This window comes from Arvicanthis niloticus, chromosome 9 (genome assembly GCF_011762505.2).
Source record: "Arvicanthis niloticus isolate mArvNil1 chromosome 9, mArvNil1.pat.X, whole genome shotgun sequence".
Taxonomy (NCBI): Eukaryota; Metazoa; Chordata; class Mammalia; order Rodentia; family Muridae; genus Arvicanthis; species Arvicanthis niloticus.
In genome coordinates this window covers 37,723,646-37,745,369 of record NC_047666.1, presented here as the reverse complement: position 1 = coordinate 37,745,369, position 21,724 = coordinate 37,723,646, and the positions used below count along the sequence as shown (strand labels likewise).

At 40.7% G+C, this 21,724-nt stretch overlaps 1 protein-coding gene and 1 long non-coding RNA gene across 4 annotated transcripts in view; one reads left to right on the top strand and one right to left on the bottom strand.

The window, feature by feature from the left end:
* Window positions 1–12,965, top strand: part of Mdfic2 (MyoD family inhibitor domain containing 2) — a 109,205-nt gene extending 96,240 nt beyond the window's left edge. For 2 of the 3 annotated variants that reach the window (XM_076940172.1, XM_034512655.1), the window contains 2 exons: window positions 2,413–2,634; window positions 12,706–12,965. In XM_076940172.1, the coding sequence (XP_076796287.1) occupies window positions 2,413–2,634; window positions 12,706–12,965 (482 nt within the window). The remainder of the gene's footprint in view (window positions 1–2,412; window positions 2,635–12,705) is intronic. The other variant, XR_013112543.1, reaches the window with a different exon arrangement.
* The window catches only part of LOC143443493 (uncharacterized), a 65,579-nt gene extending 44,077 nt beyond the window's left edge, over window positions 1–21,502 (bottom strand). The window contains exon 1 of the long non-coding RNA XR_013112545.1: window positions 21,361–21,502. This is a non-coding gene — a long non-coding RNA (uncharacterized LOC143443493). The remainder of the gene's footprint in view (window positions 1–21,360) is intronic.
* Window positions 21,503–21,724: the final 222 nt, after the last annotated feature.

Sequence of the window (21,724 nt, the reverse complement as noted above, 5' to 3'; positions counted from 1 at the left end):
AAGATAAGAACAAAGCTTTTGTAGTCCCTAGACTAAGATCTCAGTTGACTACAGAGGAGTCCTTGGGCAACTTACTAAAGTGAAAGTTCTAAACCTTGAGACTTCTCACGCATCTGCTCAATTCCATTCTAACTCTAATAATTCGCCTAGTAGTACTAACTTGTATTTTCCCCATGTCATAAAAGAAGTCAACAGCAATCTCTGTCCCCTAGACTCTTTCAGACAGGTGTTTTAGCATGATCTGCTATATCAGCAAGACTGTAAAACTTGTTATATAACAGAGGCACAGATATACGTGCGTTTGGGTACAAAGCAGTGGTTTTCAACCTGCGCAATTATATCACAGGAGAAAAATCTGACAACACAAACATTAAAGATTTTTTTTTATTATTATTTTAGCTTAGGGAGACAAAGTACAACTAAGTGTCTCCTAAATAGAAGATGAGAACGTGCCCTTATATATCCATTGTCTGGCTCAGCATCTTGATACCGCTAAGCAAATGAAGACAGTATTTAAATATCCATCTTAGTGGGAAAGTGGATGATGGTTGAATGACTTTTATACCCAAGTAAGGAAAATGAACTCTTATTTTTGCTGTGACCATCACCAACATCATTATGTTATTAACATGGCAAGTATTTCTTGAGTTGGAGGAGCCTTGAGTTTGCCAGCGTGCATCGCCAATTCTATTTCCACATTCAGCATTCAATACTACATTAATTGCTGTCAACAATAGATGTTTTTCCTGAACCCCTACTTCTGCCAATCTTTTTTAGGGTGGATTAAACCACTACCAAGGGATTTAAAGCCAGCAGCATATGGGAAAGGGAATAAAAATTAAACATTGTCAAAAACCAAGGCTGTTTGGAAAATTGGAAAGAAACAAAAATGGCCCACGATGACTGTGTATGGCAGACTATTTGGTCTTCTTCCAGTTCAAGACTTCAGAAAGACAGACCATATCATGATGGTTTTGAGAACCCCTGATTGACAAGTCTATGAGTTGATCTTTCTATTTCTTCCCCTCTAAGAAGCAGAACTCCTTAGAACTCCCAGACTCATCTGCATGTTGGATTCACCTGAGAAGTTTCAGTAAAGTCCCCAAGGAATGGTGACTTGACTGGGCTGCTAGGGAGAATGATATCTGAGCTTTTGAACAGGTCAGCAACTTCAGATTTCTCAGCTGATTGGATGCTATAGAAGTTCCAGGGAATCACATCCCCATAAAAGAAAAGACCACTTTGACACAGGCCATAAATATGGACTTGAATGATTTCCTACACTGAGCTGGGTATGCTTCTCCAGTCATGTCAGCATCACTCAAGTCTCCCAGTGAGCACTGCTGAGTCAGCCCAAGCCCTGGACATGGGATTCCTAAACATGTCTTTTCCATCTCTCAGTAGTGCCACCTGAGGATGTCCCTGGGACCAGCCTGGGGTATGCTTAAGAATGTATTCTTGGGTTTCTGCTTTTCCCACCTCAGGACTTTGTTTATAGATGTAGCTCTGTTAGATATCAAGCTGCCATCCAGCTTCAGCCTCTCTCTGAAACAGCCAGATAGAACACTACTTCTCTACACACCCACAGTTGCTAAGGTGTGATGTGCTTATGACAGGTACACTGAATTCCAGTGTTCAGTCCAGTTTTGGCTCTACTAACAGACTCTTTTATTACATGGAATGAGGTCATGGGCTTTTCAACTTTCCCTTTGCCTCTTCAAACTGGAGTCTTGGCCAGGATGCTGCTAGGAGCTTCCTGAACCCTGGTTATCCCAGTTGATTATGTACCATAAGGTATGTTCCCCAGAAGACAACCCCAAAGCCAGGGAGGCTATCATATGAATGGGCCTCTATAAAACGCCAGTCCCTACATCAAAGCAATCCATGCATGGAAATGGGAACAAAATGTTTTCAGAGCTTTTTCTGACAGCAAAGGAAGACCAAGCCTGTAGACTGTTCATCTGCATGTGGCTTAGTTTTCTCCTACATAGAAGGAAGGTGATGTTAGTAAAAATGAAAACAACACCAACAAAATGAATTAGTGATCTTATTGAGACCATTGGAAGTTTTCAGAATCACCTGGTTTCTCATCCATAATATACTATAATGCTGATACCACACAGTAACATCTTGTGGATCTACATAAATGGGTTTTTTGGTTTGCCCAACTCACCATCGAAAAAACTGATACTGGAAAAATATGTTTCAAATTAATGAGACGTTTACAGTGTATATAAAAGTTTGTGACGGCACTTTTCAATTCTATCTCAAAATAACCTTTTTTAAATTATAATGTTGTATTTCCTTTCATGGGACTTTATTCTCTCAAAGTGTAAAATGTAAAATTTCCTGCAAATGTCCCTTCTTAGATCACAGTGGGTTTGTATATGTGTGTTTTCTTTTTTCATCTAGATACGCAACTCACGAATGAAAAGCATGCAGACGAGAAACCTATTAATGCTATCGTTATAGATTCAGTATCCGAATTCAATATCACAGATGGACCAGCCCAGGAAACCCCCAATGAGAAAAACCTGTCAGGATCGAGCACTTCACTCTCTTCCCTCGAAGAATGCCAAACGAAATTTCCCTACCTCCAAACTAATACTTCAGTTCATCGGAGAGACGCTGATGGTACGTTTCTCAGAATACAACCCATCTCTAAATAAAGCTCCCAACCCCAGACCTTGTAAAATCACTACATATGCCGTTAGGAGGGAAAAAAAAGTCTTTATGAATATTAAACAGGATGACTTTGATTTGAAACCCTGCTGAATGACATGTGTCAAGGTCACTTTGTAGCTAGGAGGTGCTTGGCAAAGTGTTTGCTCTCAGAGCTGGGAATCGGAGGCTATGCGTTTTAAATAGCTCAGACCAGAACAGCGTTCTCGGATGGGGCTGGAAAACAAGTAAAATCAAATAAAAATTTCTTTTCTCAGAAATGAGACCATCCTGCCGGTTACTTTTAGCGTATGGGGCAAGGGGAGAACAGCGTGGGAATGTAATTAATTGTTAGAAACACAGAGATGTGGAACTGGGGAGATGGCTCAGTTAGTAAGGTGCTTGCTTTATAAGAACGGGACCTGAGTTCAGTGCCCAAAACCCATATAAAGAAGGTTGGCAGTGCTGGGACCATCTTTTTTTTATTTTATTTTTTATTTTTTTTTATTAGATCTTTCATTTACACTTCAGATGCCATCCCCTTTCCCCATTCCCCCCCTTAGAAAACCCCTATCCCATGCCCCCTTTTCCTTTTTGCATTTATACATTTTTTAAAAAAATGTTAATCATAGGCTTTATAAGTTTGGTATTGTTCAATCAGAGGTGTAACCCACTACCCAACCTAGATATATCTACTATCTTTGACTGGTGGAGATTCATGAACATCTGCTTCCCTGTCTCCCCCCTCTATCTCTCTTTCATCACCTAGCTTCTCCTCTCCTTCTTCTTCTCCTCTTCTTACTCCTTTTCTTCCTCTCAGTACTCCTCCCACCTTAGCTCCTCCTACACATCACCCTTCCTGTTAAAATGAAACTTTTCTCTCAAAATACAATTAGAGCATAATTATGCCAATTTGTACCAGTGAGGAAACATCCAGATCCTTGTATTTCTCTGGCCAGCCAGCCTAGCTCTGACTTGGTGAGGTTCAGGCTAGTGAGACACATTGTCTGAAAAATCAAAATAGAGTCCACCTGAGGTTGACCTCTGGCCTCTATACATATATACAAGCCCCCACCCCAAACGTAAATAAAAAAGAGATTGCATAAAGTATCAAGCTGTTTATACCAACAATCTATGAGAATTTGGATTGACTCTCATGGGTAATTCACCAGGAATTCTGATCAAGTGCATCCGTAAACCAACACATCCATATGGCGATTTCACATTGATTTGGCGCTAAATAGTCAGCTAAACTATTAAGTTCAAGCTTGTGGATCTTCTGCCATGGTAAATGAAGTTTCACTCAGAGTAACTTCACAATCGCCTTCACAGGGAACATGTCGTATTCCAAATCTGCCTATGGTTGCATTGAAATTAACCCTGGACTTCTCAGAAGTGATGATCTCCTCTGATGTCATTAATTCCTTGTTGAATATAAGAAAAATAGTGAAAGCTTGTACTAAAAGCCCCTTTGTTACCACATTAGTCTAACTCATGCTTCTGAAGTTCACTAATTGAATATAAGAGGACAGTTTAGGGTTTGACCTTTTTGCTTTAACCTCCTGATCTCAGTCTCTAGTTATATGCCAAAGTTAGCAACAAACTACTGGCCAGCACGGGGCTCAGGCGGAACAGTGTACATAAAGTACCTGCTGCAGAAGCTGCCACATAGAAATTGGACTTGAGCTTTTCTTATGATTGCAGTTTTTGAGAGGAAAGAGAGAGACTTCCACCATGTGTTGCAAATGTGCTGTCTTATGCAAATGTTGATATAGATACTTAAAGCAGAGACTACAGACTTGGTTGGATAAGGCTTGCCAGGAAAGAATGTGAATAATGAAGTAAGGTAAGGAGAGGGAATAGTGAGAATTGTAGGAAACTGAAGAAGACCTCCAATAAGGGTCATTAAAACATCACTTCTGAGAGATGGCTGGGTCAGTCACAGATCTGTCTCTCAAGCAAAAGACTGCAAAGCTAGACCTCCTGACCCCACATGAAGAAGCCAGTGTAGCAGTTTGTAATCTGAGCACTAAGGAAGCAGAAGTAGTGGTACCCATGGGCTCCCCATCAGCCAATCAAGACTACTTGGTAAGCTCCAAGTCAATAGGAAAGCCTGTCTCAAGGTAGACAGTGTTTCTGAGGATGACAACACAACTAAGGTATTTTTGCAGCATAAAGTGAGTGAGTGAGTGTGTGTGTGTGTGTGTGTGTGTGTGTGTGTGTGTGTGTGTGTGAGAGAGAGAGAGAGAGAGAGAGAGAGAGAGAGAGAGAGAGAGAGAGAATCACTTCTTTCACTCAGCTCAAATTAGAGGAAACAAAAGGTTTAGACTTGCCAGATTATTTTCTTTTCTTCTCTTCTCTTCTCTTCTCTTCTCTTCTCTTCTCTTCTCTTCTCTTCTCTTCTCTTCTCTTCTCTTCTCTTCTCTTCTCTTCTCTCCTCCTCCTCCTCCTCCTCCTCCTCCTCCTCCTCCTCCTCCTCCTCCTCCTCCTCTTCCTCCTCCTTCTCTCTCTTTCTCTCTCTTTCTTTCCTTCCTTCCTTTAACAAACAAACAAACAAAAAAACAGGGTCTCTCTCTCTATAGCTCTAGTTGTCCTGGAACTCCCTCACTATGTAGACCAGGCTGGCTTCAAACTTACAGAGATCTACCTGCCTCTGGAATCCACCACATGATTAGATCAAAGGCATGTGTCACTATACCCAGCTGAGATGCCAGATCTTGAAGTCTTTTAAAAATATGTAAATAAATAAATAAATAAATAAGGATGCCACATAGAACTTCTAAATATTTAAATATGAGAAATGCCTTCTATTGACTTTCTGGCACACACGGCATCTCCTTGTGTCTTTGGGCTAACTTTGACCTGTTGACCAGGGCTTCAGTCTAGGGCAGGGCAGGCCTGAAAATGAGCAAGGAGGAAGTTCTAAGCAGATCATTCTGACAGCAGAGTGTTTCAGTGGGTTTGGCCAGGGAGGTGGAGCTATTGCTAGTTGTATGTATCAGGGTAATGATTCCAGAATTAGGAACTGTCACAGTATAGTACACACCCATAGACATTCTATCCCTCATAGAGTATCTCCTTCTGTCCAGTTGAGAACCCCGAGAGAAGCATAAGATCAGATGTCTCCTATTCTCAGAGGAAGAGGGAAAACTACTCTGTTTAAATAGAGTACTCTGTTAGTTCTTAAGAGCCTCATGGCAGAAAAATAAGATTTCTCCTGTTCGAATGAGTGACGGAGAACCAAAAGGATGTGTGAATAAAACTGTTTGTTACATGAGGTGACTGAGACCAGTCGGACCCAGAAAACTCAGGTTTTAAGATAAGGATGTAAATCATAAGCTACCCCCGCCCCTTGCTCCCATTGTGGGAAAAAAAAAATTTCTTCAGTGAAGTAAGAAACTTTTGGTACCTGGATAAAACAGAATATTAAAAGATTTATACTAAGTCTCACTCACTAATCAAATGGAATAAAATAAAATCAACCAAAGACAAACAAACAAACAAAAAACACTCATTATCCCAAACAGCAAGGAAATTAACAGTTTAGGCAGCCTTTCCTCATTTTAGGGAATTTTTGACAGTAATTAATTTAAGAGTGCAGACGAATGCAGAACTGTCTGTTAGGAACACAGGGGAAACAGAAAAGAAACTGAGAAGCCTGGGCTTGCTTTTGTGGAGTTTATAGTTAATTTGTTTTCAAAACTATAAATGAGTGCATGGGAATATATGCTTAATTACTAGTATCTATTATTAATATTCATTGCCCCCACTTAAAACAGGGTGGAAAAGGCTCACACAGGCAGATTTTGTAACACCCATTAGCACAGCCCACAGGGTATGCTCTGATGGGAGTTTAAAGGGATCTTTACTGAACCTCATAATCTCCACTCCAGAAGTTTTTTAGTAGCTATGATTCATTATGTGTGGTCTCTTTCCAGAAGAGAATGGAAAACACACCCAGGGTACTATGCATGCACCTGTTCCTGTGTCCATAATCCCCTACTTGCAAAAGCATCATGTGGAAAAGGAAGCCAGGGGCACGCAACACCTTAGATAACAGGCTCCTTAGAACATAATCCTGGAAATAAGCCCAATTGATGTATAATTTTGAATTTCAGACATCTCATCCAGGTGGAAGGAGAAACTCATAAATACAAGATACCTGCAAAGAATAGTCTTAATTACACCATGGGCTACTGAATAAAATGATTACATTTTCTACACTGTAAATTTCATACAATTAAGTGTAGTGGTGTCACCTTATAAAGTGTTTCAATTTTATAATTATTTCAGTTCATTTGCTCAGAAAAAAACATAAGCACAAATTTACCAAGTATCCCCCCCCCCAAATCTAGTCATTCTACTTCTAACGGAGTGACGTGGATGTTAGTTGTGCTTGTCTGAGCTTAAATAGATCTTGACATATTTAAGGAGCTATTAAAATTGATAACATCAGGGATGATAGCCCCACTAGAGAAAGGCATTCATTCACACTTTATTTATTCTCATTCTGCATTACAGACATGTATTTATAAAGAACTTAATGCTGGGGGAGGGAAACCAGTTTTTATGCTTTTGGTCCCAGGACCTTCAGTGGTCAGTTGGTGCTACTGTGCTAAGAGTAGGTCTGTGGCAGCACACAGATACACTGAGGCACTGCTTTGGGGCCAGGATCATGTGGTCTTATTTTCTTTCTATGTTGTTCTAGGAGAGAAATCGGTGAGCTTGTTTGTCTGTCATTCTCTGTAAGAACTATACTTGTGACACTTTTCTTAATGGCTGCCAAGGAAGCAAGAGAGTGTTTCTGAAATTAAAAAAAAAAAAAAAAAAAAAAAAATCCCAGGAGCTACAGTTGGCAACAGCGGAAGCCTCTGGTTCCATTCTTCCCATGTGGGAATGGGCTGAGACAGAAAGCTCACTACATGAGACTGACCCCAGGTACACATGTGGAAAGTCTTGGCTTTGTTATCATTTCCACTATAATTAAACATGAGCCTTTCTAATGAGACACATTCTCCCTCTTAATTAGCTAATCCCCAGCAGAATGCTTAGCACCTCGAAGCTGCCTTAATTCTTCTGTGTTATTAGAGTATCATCACTTAGCACATTCCAGCTTGAAAGTACCCTAGGGGCATAGAAAGGACTTGAGACAACCCTCAGAAGGATTTGCCAAGGCTTCTTGCTCACAGCCAAATACAGCTGTGGCAGTTTGGCCTGCGGGTCTTGGATCATCTCCTACTGCCTTGATTCCAGGTTTAGGAATCAGGGCGGACGTTCTGACAGCAGTAATTAGAGATGATGCCAGGAGTGCCAGGTGGTTCAATAGAGAGGATTTCCTGTGCAAGGAACTTGTTGCATAGGTGCTAAGAGAGTTGAAAAGGTCAGTGCAGCAAACAGTGGAGTAACCCGGAAATTCACACCATGAGAAGGCTCTACTTACCCTGTACCCTTTAGACCAACACTGTACTGAGCTCATAGACACCTAGCAACTAACCAGTACTAGACAATACTTTATTTTATTCAGAACCAAAGGGAAGAGGGAAAGAGAGAGGGAAAGAGAAAGAGAGAAGAGAGAGGAGAGAGAGAGAGAAGAGAGAGAAGAGAGAGAAGAGAGAGGGAGGGAGAAGAAGAAGTTAAAAAGAAAAGAAATTAAGTGAAGTTAAGAGGAGTGACAGTCAGAGGAAGGGGGAACACAGCAAACACCCATGGTAACAGTCAGAGCTGGACTAAAGCAGCAGAAAGACCCTGGTTTTCCTTCCTTCTCCCCCACCCTCCTAGGTTCCTATGGATGCTTCCCATTGGCTGAAGCTAGCCAGTAGTCATGGAAATAACCTGCCCACCTACACTGCCAGCCTTGTGAATAAGATTTCTCCAAATGCTCATACCTGGCAGAAAGCAAGCAGAAGCATAGTCTATTTCAAAGCTCCAGAAGGCCCCGAGTTCGTGTAACAACTATCCCACTTGCTGAGGTTCCTGGATCATGGCACGTTAAATTCTCTGAGCCCAGGGACTACATCTATAATCCAGGGTTTTCCTAAGGGCTGCCTGAGACTCATGTGAACTACAGAGGGCTGTGAATTGGCTTTAGGTGAGATGTGGACACATAGAACAGTGGGATTCAAAGTACAGATGTTGGATCTAGAAAGAATCGGGACTCTACCACCACACAGGACTATCTGTGATATTCTCTCAGCGTTGCTCCTCTTCAACTTAGTCTCATTCACTGATGGATCCAGTGAGAGATGGCAAGCTGTGTGTGTTTGAGCAAGAGGCTCATTTAAAGGGAAGGTGTTTCAAGCAAAGAATCTAAGGTTTTGAGCATGAGTTGGGTGAAGCTTCCACCAGGAGAAAGAAAACTGCATGCAAAGGTCTCGAGCTAGGTCCAGTTCAAATACTAGGTTTCAAACACTGTGCTGATAGCACAGTGAGTAAGGAGTGTGGCAAGGCCACAAGTGAGAGAACCAGGCAGGAGGCTGGCAATAAGACTGATAACTGCATGGAGGGAGTAGGAGAGGCACAATGCCCAGCGATGATCCCAGATTCCTAGTGACTTCAGCAAGGTGCTGCCATCCATAAGAACAAACTGGGAAGGAGCAGATTATGTCATAGAGAAGAGGGAGATACAAAATAAGACCTGGAATTAATAAGCAGTATGTCCAAAAGACACTGTTGTATGACCTAACCATGGGCAGCTGGATACATGGTATGCTCCTCTTTTCGACTGGCCAAAAGAGGGGACATGAGTCATGAGCTATGACTCTAGATATCATGTTTATTAAATACTACAGCTCACAAAGGTACAAGGGAAGAAAAGATATACTCAATTTGGAGAATGGGAAGACCTGGACTCTTCAAACAGTTGTAAAATTTCTTCTGAACCCTTACATTACTTTTGTGCAAACAAAATGGCCATATGCAAAAGAGTTCAACCTGTCGGTGTAGGGTTTTTAATATGCCTTTTAGGAAAGCACAGTGCACACTTGAAAGTTCAGGAAAATCTGTTTGCAATTCATTAATGTTCCCATGGTTTTCTTGGGCAAGAGGCTCCGTCTTTTATAACCAAATAAATGGGACAGACCTAGAAAAGGGGGTGTGGGAGGCGGGTCTATTCTCATGTGTAAAATAGAGGATGGAAGGAAACAAATGCCAACTCAGCCAAAGAATTAGGCCCAAACTCTTTGGGTAAATAAAACCTATGGTGTGCACCAGAAGCAGAGGCTTCCAGAGTTTGTCAGCTGCAGATGCAATTGAACCAAAAGATTATATGCCCTCCTGAAATTACAAAGCTATTTTACAAGCAGGCTTTTTATACTCCAACTTTAAACATTACAGTCACCTTGATTTCTGCCCTACCCACATCCAATCCAAACTTTCAGCTTGGTGTATAAAGGATCCAACTCAATGGGGGAATTTTTGTAAGATCACAACCCTAAGTAAGTCTCTTAAGGCTCCAGTCTGAGGAATTGTGTCTAGGATGTGCTTGGAGTATTTTCTGCTGAGAATAACTTCTCTATCTTGATCTGATAAAGGCTGAGTTGGCATGGGTGAAATTTGATGAAGTCATGTGCTACACATCCTTGACCTTTGACATGCACTCTTCGGAAAAGGCCTATAGAGTCCCTGAACTATTATGAACTCACTCCTGAATTTTTGTGGGTGGCTTGTGGTTACTTATGAGAGATGACTGAGTTGGCCATATGCTAGAAGCTGGTGTTAAGGGAATAAAAATATAGCCAGCCTGGCAGAGAAATGAGTATGAATGCTGCAGAGGTATTAAGGAGGGGGCTGCCTGTACTATAAATGGTGGGGAATGGTAATTTCATCATAAAAGTCATTGGTGTGTGTGTGTGTGTGTGTGTGTGTGTGTGTGTGTGTGGACACACACATACACACACATACATATACGTGCATGCATGCTAAAAATCACCACCTTTCTGAAAAGAAAGAAAAGGGAAGTGTAGGAGAAGCAGGAGGTAGAAGATTGCTATGAACCCTCTCTCAGAATTCATGTTAGAACTTTGAGCAGTACATAGCAGCATTCTTTAAAATATTTGCTCCTTTTTAAAAGAGCCTGTTTCTAAGTTTTCCTTTCCTTTAAGATTATCCAGAACAATTAGAGAACAAAACTGTGCTTGGTAGTTGGATCACTCAGTAAAATCTTGCCAAGCAAGCATGAGGACCTGAGTTTGGATAACCAGCACCCACATAAAATGGAAAAACCAGGTTTAGGAACATATGGCTGTATTCAAGGCTAGCCTTGAATTTCTGGTCCTCCTGCCTCAGCTTGTCTAGTGCTGAAGGAAGTCTGTTCTGTATGTCTATGCAGCTGTCATATACTATTGTCAGGAAACCATGAAATTATTAACATGCTTATTGAAAACAATGGATTCTTATGAAACCCGAACTTTCTAGACTGGTAAATCCATCTGGAGGAGAAATTTCTCTCAACTCATGGTAGAATGTGAGATTTAACCATCAACAATCTTCAGATTCCTGATTAATTGGATTGTATAAGCTACTACCTGCTCTTTTACCAAAAAATGAAAAACAAAAACCAAAAAATATATACATTTTGAGACTTCTAAAACACAAAAGATATAATTTTAACAAGAGAACTGCCACTAGTTCTAACTAACTCCCTTTATGGAGCAAAAATATATAATAATCTATAACCCATTACAGCTGTTTGGCTAAAATTACCAATTACCTTCAGTACCTCAGAGACACTTTCCAGGTTTTTTTTTTTTTTTAACAAGTCTGCACAGTAAATTTTTAACCCAGTTTTCTTAAAGACAACTGATAAGATTGAAACCTTTTAGGGAAGAGATGACGAGGTTCTCCACGTAACTTGAATACAAAATCAAGGCTTTCCATGGCTACAGCAAGATGGAGACAAGAATTAAAAATAAAACACAACCCAAAAAGCTATGGTTATTTTAAACAGCATTTCAATCAAGTTTGGAACTATGCTTTTTGCTCACGTTTGCGTATGGGTGTCGTGGACTTATGGAAGACCACACCAAACGTGTATTGAAACCTGATGACAAGCAGCAGAACATCTGTGGTCTCTCCTTGTCCTAGCACTAATGGTTTCTGATCTAATGCACATAGGAGAGGCCTGTTGTCATTCAGAGAGTTGCAAAGACTAGTAGCACATCCATCGCCTTCCCAGCACCTCACAGGCAAACGAAATCAAGAGGTTTAGGGCAAAAATGACAGCACTCTTGAAGTAATTCGATTAGGCAGAATGGATAGGGAATGTTCTGCAAGCTAATAACACAATTTCTTAAATAATAAGTAATGGGATGGAGGTGGAGAAGCTGAGCAGACAAGCCACCCGCATCACCTTGCATGACTTGGGAGGCAGCAGCTCAGTGGGCAAAGTACTTTCTGTGCAAGTGAAAAGACCTGAGTTCAATTCCCAGGGCCCAAGCAAAAACAAGTCATGCATGATACAGTATTATATATGTAACCTTAGACCTGGCGAAGGTCAGGAAAATGTGGATCCCAGAGGCTCACTAGCCCACCAAAATAGCAATCTCAAGGTTCAGTTAGAGATGCCAGGTCAGAAAATAAAGTGGAGAAACAACTGAGGAAGATACCCCAGTGTCAGCCTCTTGCTTCCATAAGAGCCTGCACAGGAAAGCACGTGTGTTAACTCCCACGTGTGTTAATACTAATTTTCTTCCATCTTTATTATAGTTTGGGTCCTGTGTCACAGTACATGTATGGTGTGCACAAACACATAGATGTGCGTGTATGTACATGTCTATGAATGCAGATGCCGGGATGAAACTCAGATCTTCACACTAATGCAGCAGCCACCTCACCAACTGAGCTGTCCCTCCATCTTGTCCATTGTGTGTCTTATCATTTACAGTGTTCCTAGGTGTGGAGTGCCACTGGAACAGTTTTATGTATATATGTAACATACAATCGCAATGGTTGTGTGAGGGCAATCAACAATGCTGTCTCCACCAATGTAATTTACATTTGTTGTGTGTGCGATTCACACATCCTGATTTTCTCTCTTTCTATAAACAGAGGAGTGTGCCTCCCTAATCCTCACCTGTCTCTTCTGCCAATTCTTGGACTGCCTCTTCATGCTCCCTGACACGTGTGAGACAGTGTGCATCAACCTGTGCTGCCCGTCCCACAGGTACTACTCTGCCTCTGATGAGAACCATCCACACAATGACTGCAACTTGACCTGTGATGTGGACTGTAGCCTCTTTGAATCTTGCCATGAGACCAGTGAGTGCCTAGAGCTGGCCATGGAGATATCAGAAATCTGTTACCGCTAGTGCAAGACGGGATGAGCACTCGGGTGGTCCTTAGAGTGCATCTGAGATAAGAGCTCTGAGTACCCAAATGCAAGGATCATACATGTTCCATAGAGGTTCTGGGCCATTTTATGTTGCACCTGTCTGGGAAAGCTACTACCTTCAACTCAGTGCTTTTGTTCCAACTTTTACAACTGCATGGCTCGCTGCAAAATAATTCTTGATCACATGTGTGATGAAAAAATCTCAAATACCTCTTAAATGCCATAGGTAGAGGATGTTTCTTGACTGTTAGACAGCATGCTAAACCATTCTGTGCTCTTGACTTGGTAGCCTGCATTGTGGCTTCAACTTCATTCATGAATTCAGGACAAATTATGCTTTCTTGTAGGCTCAACACACATTAGTTCTCTTTCTGATGGACTCATGCATAAACATTATGCATTATTGGTTATTATTAATAATGTATTGTGTAACATCATTTTGTAATTAAAAATTTATTTATACAGTCTCTTAAAATTCACTTATATGTACAGTTTAGGTAGGCGAGGGAATTAAATGAATCAGAAACCATGTTCATATAATTAAAGCAGATGTCTTTGAAACCTCTCCAATGAATCTTGAATCTGGTAGACTTCAGAAGAGCCCTATAATTCTAGACCATATCATTATATGTCAGTTGCTGCATTCTAAGAAGTCATGCATATTCTTAATTGGTTACATAAAGATTCTTCTTTATTACAATAGGCAAAAATGGGAGCCGTGTGCATGTTATGGGAATTTGATCTATGATAATCACATCTTTGCCTTTCTCACTTCTGTTTGTCAGGTACAATAAGCAACAGGATATTAAAAAGGCATCAGTTCACTTCGCTAAACTATTACATACACAGGCACCTAAAATAAATACGCATGCAGGGACTTGCTCGGCTCATTTCCCAAAACGGCATGCATACTTTGGAGACCATAATTCATCATTTGATTTTTTTTCTGCTAATAAAGTAACTGACGATTACATTGAAAACTTCTTTCCACTTACACTGCTGCAAAAGGCATGATGTATGCTACAAAGTTACTTTTATATCAAGCAAATCAAAGCTCACACACACCTAGCAGAAAGGAACATCAAGATTGCTGTAACTTGGGAATCCCTACTTTTGGTAGGTGTGAAGTACTGAGGGAAGTGCTGTATATAGGCATGCATGTATGTATTCCTGTGTATGGGACACAAAGTGTTTCATATGAACTACAAAGCACAAATACCAACCAAGCAGAGCAGACAGCTGAAAGTAGGGTTAAGACATACTTACATGGGCTGAAAGAATAACCACTGTAGCAGTCCCTTAAATAATTGCTTGGATTTTGCACTGTTGTATTCTCCTGCTTTGGGGTAATGTAAGACAAAAGCAATGTTTGTTTGTATAGTAACCTAGCATATTTTTTTCTAATCTGTAATAAAATATCCAACATTGAACAGAATTGATCTTAAAAACTACTGCTGAGTTGCCTTGAGATTGTACTTGGTCTCTCTGAACTTGTTCCTAGAAGTAGGTTATATTCATGGTTAATGCCAGCCTTCTTCTTTTGTGACCGTTATGTTATCTATAGACCGCAGCACATGAGAGGATATGCCATCCTCAGCCCAAAACATTTCTCTTTCTCTACCTTTCATAAGCTGAAAGGCACAACTCTATACTCTATGCATATAATTCACAAGTCACTAAAAAATGGTGGGAAGGGGAACGGTGGTACCCACCTGTAGTCGCAGCACATGGGAAACCCTATTAGCAGTATCAGCCATTCAAGGTCTCATCAGATACGTAGCAAGTTAGAGGCCAACCTGAGCTATGGTAGATGTGTTATTATGATTATAAAAACACAATGAAGCTCTAAGGATGTGTGGCTCCAAGATGACATGATGAGTTCGTGACAGTTTCAAGATCCTGACTCGGGGATCATCACAAACACGAAAACACTAGCACCCTGATGACACATAGTGGCAACCCTGAAGTCCCTTTGCTTCCATCTCACTCCATCACTCTGGCTTCTCTCCAAGCACCCATCTCTTGAGTCACCTTCTAGCCACTAAAAAAAGAACCATAAATCCCACTCCAAAGTACTTAGATACCTGGTCTCATCATTCTATCTGTTATATTCATGTTGAATGTTTTATCACCAATATTTCTTAACAATATGCCCTCAATATATGTAAAGATTATACACTTCAAATATGATTTGAATGCTTATTGTTTAGAGACATAAAAATCAGTAGTTCCTATTTGACAGCATTTTCAGAACCGTCTAAAATCCTCCCATGGCCTTGCTTTCCACAGCTTGCTAATTTGTTTCTCACTCTGAGAATTCATCATGCTCTACCAGAAAGGGTCGGTTATACAAAGTGTGAAATTTCTTTTCTTTATAGCCAATAATAAAATATCATCCTCTTTGCAAACATGAATGGTGTTTTCAATTGAATTCCTACACAATAAAACATGTACAGCTGGGAAAACACAATTGCAGTGGTAAGCCAGATCAAAGCTGAACATAGTTATTGATTAAACACAAATATCAGGATCTGAGAAGGCCTGGGTATTCTATAACAATGATGAAGGCTTGTGATTACAAATTGAGATAATGCTGTACTTCAAGGTATGCCTTCTTAGGGAATGGAACATTCTGATTTAAGGACACACACTAGAATCAAAGAGATTAGTGAACATGCAGGCTTTGCAAAGGATGCAGAAAAAGAGATGCCCCCCACCCAGTCCCATAACCATATAGTTACATTGTCTTTGCTTTGCTCCATGAATTTTTATAAAACTATTGCTCTGCTAAGAGCACCAAAATATGGAAAGCAGTGAAGAAAAGAAGTCACATTTAACCTGCTAATGAAATCGTCCCACTACATGAGCTGAGAGGCCTACAAAATTAATTCTCAATGCTGGACAATCAAAGTTAATAGAGTGAAAGGCACTTCATGGGTTTGGTTTTTTTTCCAAGATGATCAGAAAAAAAAAAAAAAAAAAAAAAAAAAAAAATATCCAGGCGGGAAAACTTTACCAACAGAAAGCCTCAAGATCACTCAGACTTGCTTTCAAGAGTAAACACGCAGGTGGAAGGTGTTTGAAGAAGAGATTTTATCACTCAAAGTGGGTGATGTCTCCTTGCACAGAGTACAGAAGGAGAATATGTCCTATGACAGCTCTCGCTATGATACATATGCAAGACAACCGATTTATTAGCATAAGAAAGGCTTATTATGGTTCACAGGTTTGCAGGCTCTGTTTCATAGTTGAGTAGTTTTGTTGCTGTGGGGTTCAGGATCCTTCACAGCAGCACAAATCTGTTCAGAACAGGGCCTGAAATTAGATCCAAGGGGGATCATGGGTCCTACAATATCTTTCAAGAGCATTCCTCCAATAACCAGGAAGACTTTCACTTGATACCACTTTCTAAAGGCAGCCACAATAGGGCCAGAGACTGGAGCTCTAAGGAGCACATCCCAAGGACAGCACTTAAGGGAATCTTCTCAGGTTCACTGTTAAGTACCCTCAGACTGTGTGGACTGATGGTCTCCAGAAAAACTTGCACATTTGGTGTAAGGATTTGCTAGGTACTTTGTGCAGAATAGATCTGAGCAATGGTCTGGCATTTGACACGTATAGCTCCAGGCGGACTAGACAGAAGATAAAGGAGGTTGAGAATTGAAGGCAATCCTAAAGATGCTAAAGTATATACGAATGAAATTTGTACTATTTGCTGTCCCAGAAAGAAGTGCAGACAGCCCATTACATTATACAGAAGGAACAGAGGACATAGAGAGCAGTGAGGAAGCGGAGCAGAGTACAGCCTGTGTTATTAGGATGTGAGGACGACCTTGGGTCTACCATCTCAATACGCTGCAAGCTTTCACTTTGGGTACTATCTGAACCTGTGGTTACCAACTGAGAGTGATTTGGTCTCTTCTTCCCATGTGGCAATGCCTGGAAGTATAACTTATTGTCATACAATAGAGATAAAGGTTCTAAGACCAGCACGGCATGGGTAGAAGCTAGGAACTGCTGAAGATCAATGACAGTCCTTATTATGCTGGACTAGGGAATGTCTACCACAGGGTCCCCAGTTAGTGTCATGGTTTTTTTTTTCAGGGGGTGGGGGGAGTAAGTGGGGTTGTAAAACCATTAGGAAGGAAGGCATGGGAGGGCAGGCTTCTGAGGGGTCTAGACTAATCTTACTTGTCAGCTTCCTCACAGGTACCATGAAGTCAGGAATTACGACATACCACCATTACAATGGATTGAGCCCAACTCCAAGCCTCCTCTCCCATGGTGGACTGAAATACCACGAGCTAAACGGATCATTTCTTCTCTTATTTGTTTTAGGCACACATTTGATATGGCAACTAGAAAAGTAGCTTAATACCACCTCCTCACAATAAAGTATCCAAACATCAGTGTATAGTTTAAGAAGCCCTGCTCAGGAATCTTTTGGCCATTCCATTAATAACCATTCATATCATTCACCTAAAACACTGTTAAAACCAGCGTTGCCAGATAAATCACAAGATGTCCTGCTAAATTTTCATTTCAGAACAATAGCAAATATCTTCGAATGAATATGTCTAGCCTGCTACCTGTAACCTATATATACTACAAAATATGATGGTTCTAAAGCCCTTTGCTCTAGGGCAAGACCTATGGAGTTACCCTTTTCCAGCTTTCCCCCGGTGTTTAGAAGAAGCAGAAATGGTCACTTTTGGTCACATCCCAGGCCATTCCCAGAATCATAGTTTATAATTGGTGTAATTAAGAGGGGGATTAAAGCTCAAGGATGTTCTGGGTTTTAATTCCTGCTCCAAAAGGGCCACTATCCTAGAGGAAAGCCACCGAGAGGTAGTATCTGCTCTTCATCTCAATCATCAACAAAGAAAGACCTCAGCTTAAGGAGTTCATTCAAGGTGTAGGAAACTCAAGTAGTTTGGATGTTATGTGTCCTTTAAGGGATCATATGTTAGAGTCATGCTCCTCAGCTTGATACTCTGGAAGGTGGTAGAATCTAAGAGGTAGCGCACAGTGGGAGGCCTTGAGTCATTAAGGAAATATCAAAAGGGGAAGTGGGGGAAGATGTCCAGGAGATAGATCACTCAGTAAGATCCTGACTCAGGGATCATCACAAACACGAACATGCTTGTAAGCATGACTTGAGTTTGATCTCGCGAACATATTTCTTTTTTAAAAAACAATTTGGTCGTTGTGGGCACATACTTGTAAGCCCAATGCTCTGGAAGTGGAGACAGGCAGATCCTCTGGCAAATCTACCCAGTGAGATTCAGTCACTGAGAAGATTTGTCTCACAAAGTGGCTATGCATGAGAAGTAACACCTCAGGTTGTGTTCTTGACTCTACATGCACACCAACATGTATACTCACACACACACACACACACATTCATGTGTGCAGGAGTAACTAGACTCTAGTCTGTTTCCCTTCCTCAGGTGAGAGGCTTTGTTCTGCCTCTTGCTACTCCCGAAAATGACGTATGTGTCTGTCCACAGTTTCTAACAAATTGGACTCAATCAAGCATGGACCGGGACCTTCAAGCCTAAATCAGTATAAACCTTTCCTTTTCATGAGATGAGTCTTTCAGTTATTAAAGGGATGCAAAGCTGATGAATGCAAAATTGGAATTCTGACTTAAGTCTTAAGGTCTGACAGAGCTTTGTGTGTCAGTCTTGAACCAGAAGTTCCCATTCTGAGAGCTGAAACACAGCTACCAGGGAATAGCCTCCATACCCAGCTACTGTCTTTCCATATATCTCTGTCAAAAGGAGTGAGTGGGAAGGTGAGGTAGAGACATGTTTTGGTCATGTATTCAGCTCCCATCACTAACACCCAAACTTCATACTGTACTTCTTGGATGACAGTGGGGTTTGTCTGTTCCCTCTCTTCCTTATTTTTATTAGTATTCATTTTACATAAGAAAATGTTGCAGCACAAAAAATAAATGTTTTCTCAATGCTATCAAATTCTTTGACTAACTCCTGTGAAACACTTTCTAATCTTATAAACTTCCATGATTTTTAGGAAGACTTAAAAGAAATTCAGCAACTTCCAAAAAAAAGCAATTGTTATAGTCTCAACACAAATCTATTCATTCCAAAGCCCATGATTATAATTATGCAGCCTAGAAGTTATATGTAATTTTTTTTACAAAAAAAAAGATAAAACTGAGTCAAAGTTCACATATTTGCTCTGTAAGCAATCAGATAATTATAATGACCCTACTCTTTCAAAGGGGAAAAAACACTCCTTGATAATAAATGTCTTAAAAGTTGTTATGTTATGCAAAGATTAGAGCTTGGAGCATCTACAAAATGCTTTCCCGATATGTATCCAATAAGTAATAAATGCAAAGTCAATGTATTCCAATTTAATACTCATGTCATAACTTTGCCTCATTGCTCTAGGGTTATAGAGACTTACCTTTTAGTGATCCATTTTAGCAAAGCAACTTTGAACCCTGCTTCAAGAGAATCCATTCTGCACACTGCATCCAGGCCAGCCCCTCATCAGCATTCTGCTGGAGGGTTCTAGGAGCATGCATAGACTTTACTCAGTCAACAACACTACGGTCAACCAAATGCATTCTGATACTTAGACCTTTTATCTCCAAAGCTGTGTAGAATCCAAGGTCATGGTAACCTCTTTTTATGGCTTATTGTTCCTCAAATGTACTTAGAGTGAATTTACAAAGCCACAACTTATTTTGTGGATACAAAGCTTTCATTAAGTCCAGCCCTTCCTAAGCCCCCTTTGTTTCGTCTTTCAGCAGTTTCTGCCAATGGAGCCTCACTTAATATCAAGTTCCCGTAATTTAAAAATAAAATAAGGATATTGAGTAAGATACGGTAGCTAAGCTACTCATCATTTGATGCTGAGGCTCTTCAAAAATATACTTTAGTGCTTCAGATGACTGCATCACTTTGCAATATACAGCATCAGTCCCTGCAAAGGAAGAAGGCAAGAAGCCCAGACAATACCAGGGTAACCACATTGGTTTTGTCATGGTTGAATGGTTCCCCATGTGGGCATGACAGAAACACACCTGTCTCATAATGTGAGTTTGTGGAATTGACCTCTACACAGGAAATGGAGATTGGGTTCTAATGTTCTAGAAAGCCTTCAACAGAACCACATACCCTACAAAGTTATAGCTTAACTCATTTTTTTGATAACCTTCACTTAAACAATAGTACGTCAACTAGTTGCTTTGAGAACTCTTGTTCAATCCTCAAGTTGCACTCAAAAGGAAACAAAACAAACAGGCATAGTAGAGGGCTCTTGAAATCTCAGAGCTGGGGAGGCACAGAAAAGTGGGTCCCTGGTGTTCAATTGTTTGGCAGGCTAGGAGACTTACCAGACCAGGAAAGGTAGCTGAATTTGGCCTATCGCCTCCACAAGCACTTGGACATACAACTGCCCATACTAAAGCAAGTGTAAAACTATAGACATGCACACACATACTACTAAAGCACACACGTGTGTGTGTGCACATACACACACACACACATACACACAGGGATAGGGAGGGAGGCCAATTAGGAAATCCTTTAAAGAAGTCTACTGCCCAATTCTAGGTAACGTGTTGTAGGTGATGGTCATACGCTGAGTTTACAGCACACTTGGGAACCAATGAAACACTACTAATGAATGACAGGGACAGTGTAAATTGGTAGAGAAGAAAGGTTAGTTATGCAGATGTGTGCAAAGCAAGGGGGAACTGGAAGACTGAGAAAGAAGCCATTACCATAAGGCACTAGGTGCTGAAAGCTTGAAATAGGAAGCTGACAGGGAAAACAGGAAGAAAAAGATGGATGGGAAAGAAATTAGAAAAGGACCATTAGGCCTTTCTCAAAGTTCTTATTTTAAGACTCAAATATTCCCTACTGTCTATCACATATATGAGTCATGAAAGCATTATTTTCATTAGGGGAGAAACGGGTTGGGGAGGGTAGAGGGGGGACTCTATTCCAAGTGGAAAGCCAAGGTATATTTTTAGCTACATTAAGCCAGCCTTCTGCTGCTCGGAGCACTGATGTAATTCCAACATAAAACATAATCTATAATATTCCAGAGGAACAAATCCAATTCTTGGTCATATAAATTTTCATATAAGTCCATCACAATTCATTCCCAAAACATCTCATTCTCTTTGAAAGCTGGGGCTGCAGCTAGCGATCAAAAAGAGGATTTTTAAAATTGCTCTGGAATTTCCAGAGATGCTAAATCTAACCTGCCTACAGTGCAGGATCAATCCCCCAAACTTTAAATCAGAGGTAAAGCATTTTATGTTTTAAAAGATATATTCCTCAAAGTTTATCATGGTGTATTAAAGTCAGATGTGAGTTATTACTTACCAAATCCAGAGCTGATGTCTCCCCTTGATTACCCTAGGTAGGCGAGGATAAGTATCTTCCAACCAACATATTTTTTTACCTTTTCATCTGCCTCTTGCTATTTACAATAGAGTGAAAAAATAATAGCCTGGGAGTGACTCTGCTGGGTTGGACTGAGTGCAAATCCCATCTGACTGTACTCTAAATTGTATTCCAGGTCCCTAGCAACCGCGGCTGCATGAAGAAGAATGGGAAGTACTTTCTCCGTAGGTAGACATATCCCAGAGGATTATCAGTGGCTGTTCAGCTAATGAGTCCTAGCATTTATCTCAGCTTAGAATCCTGTGTATGTTATGGCCTAGGCCTAACAATTGCATCTTTCTGC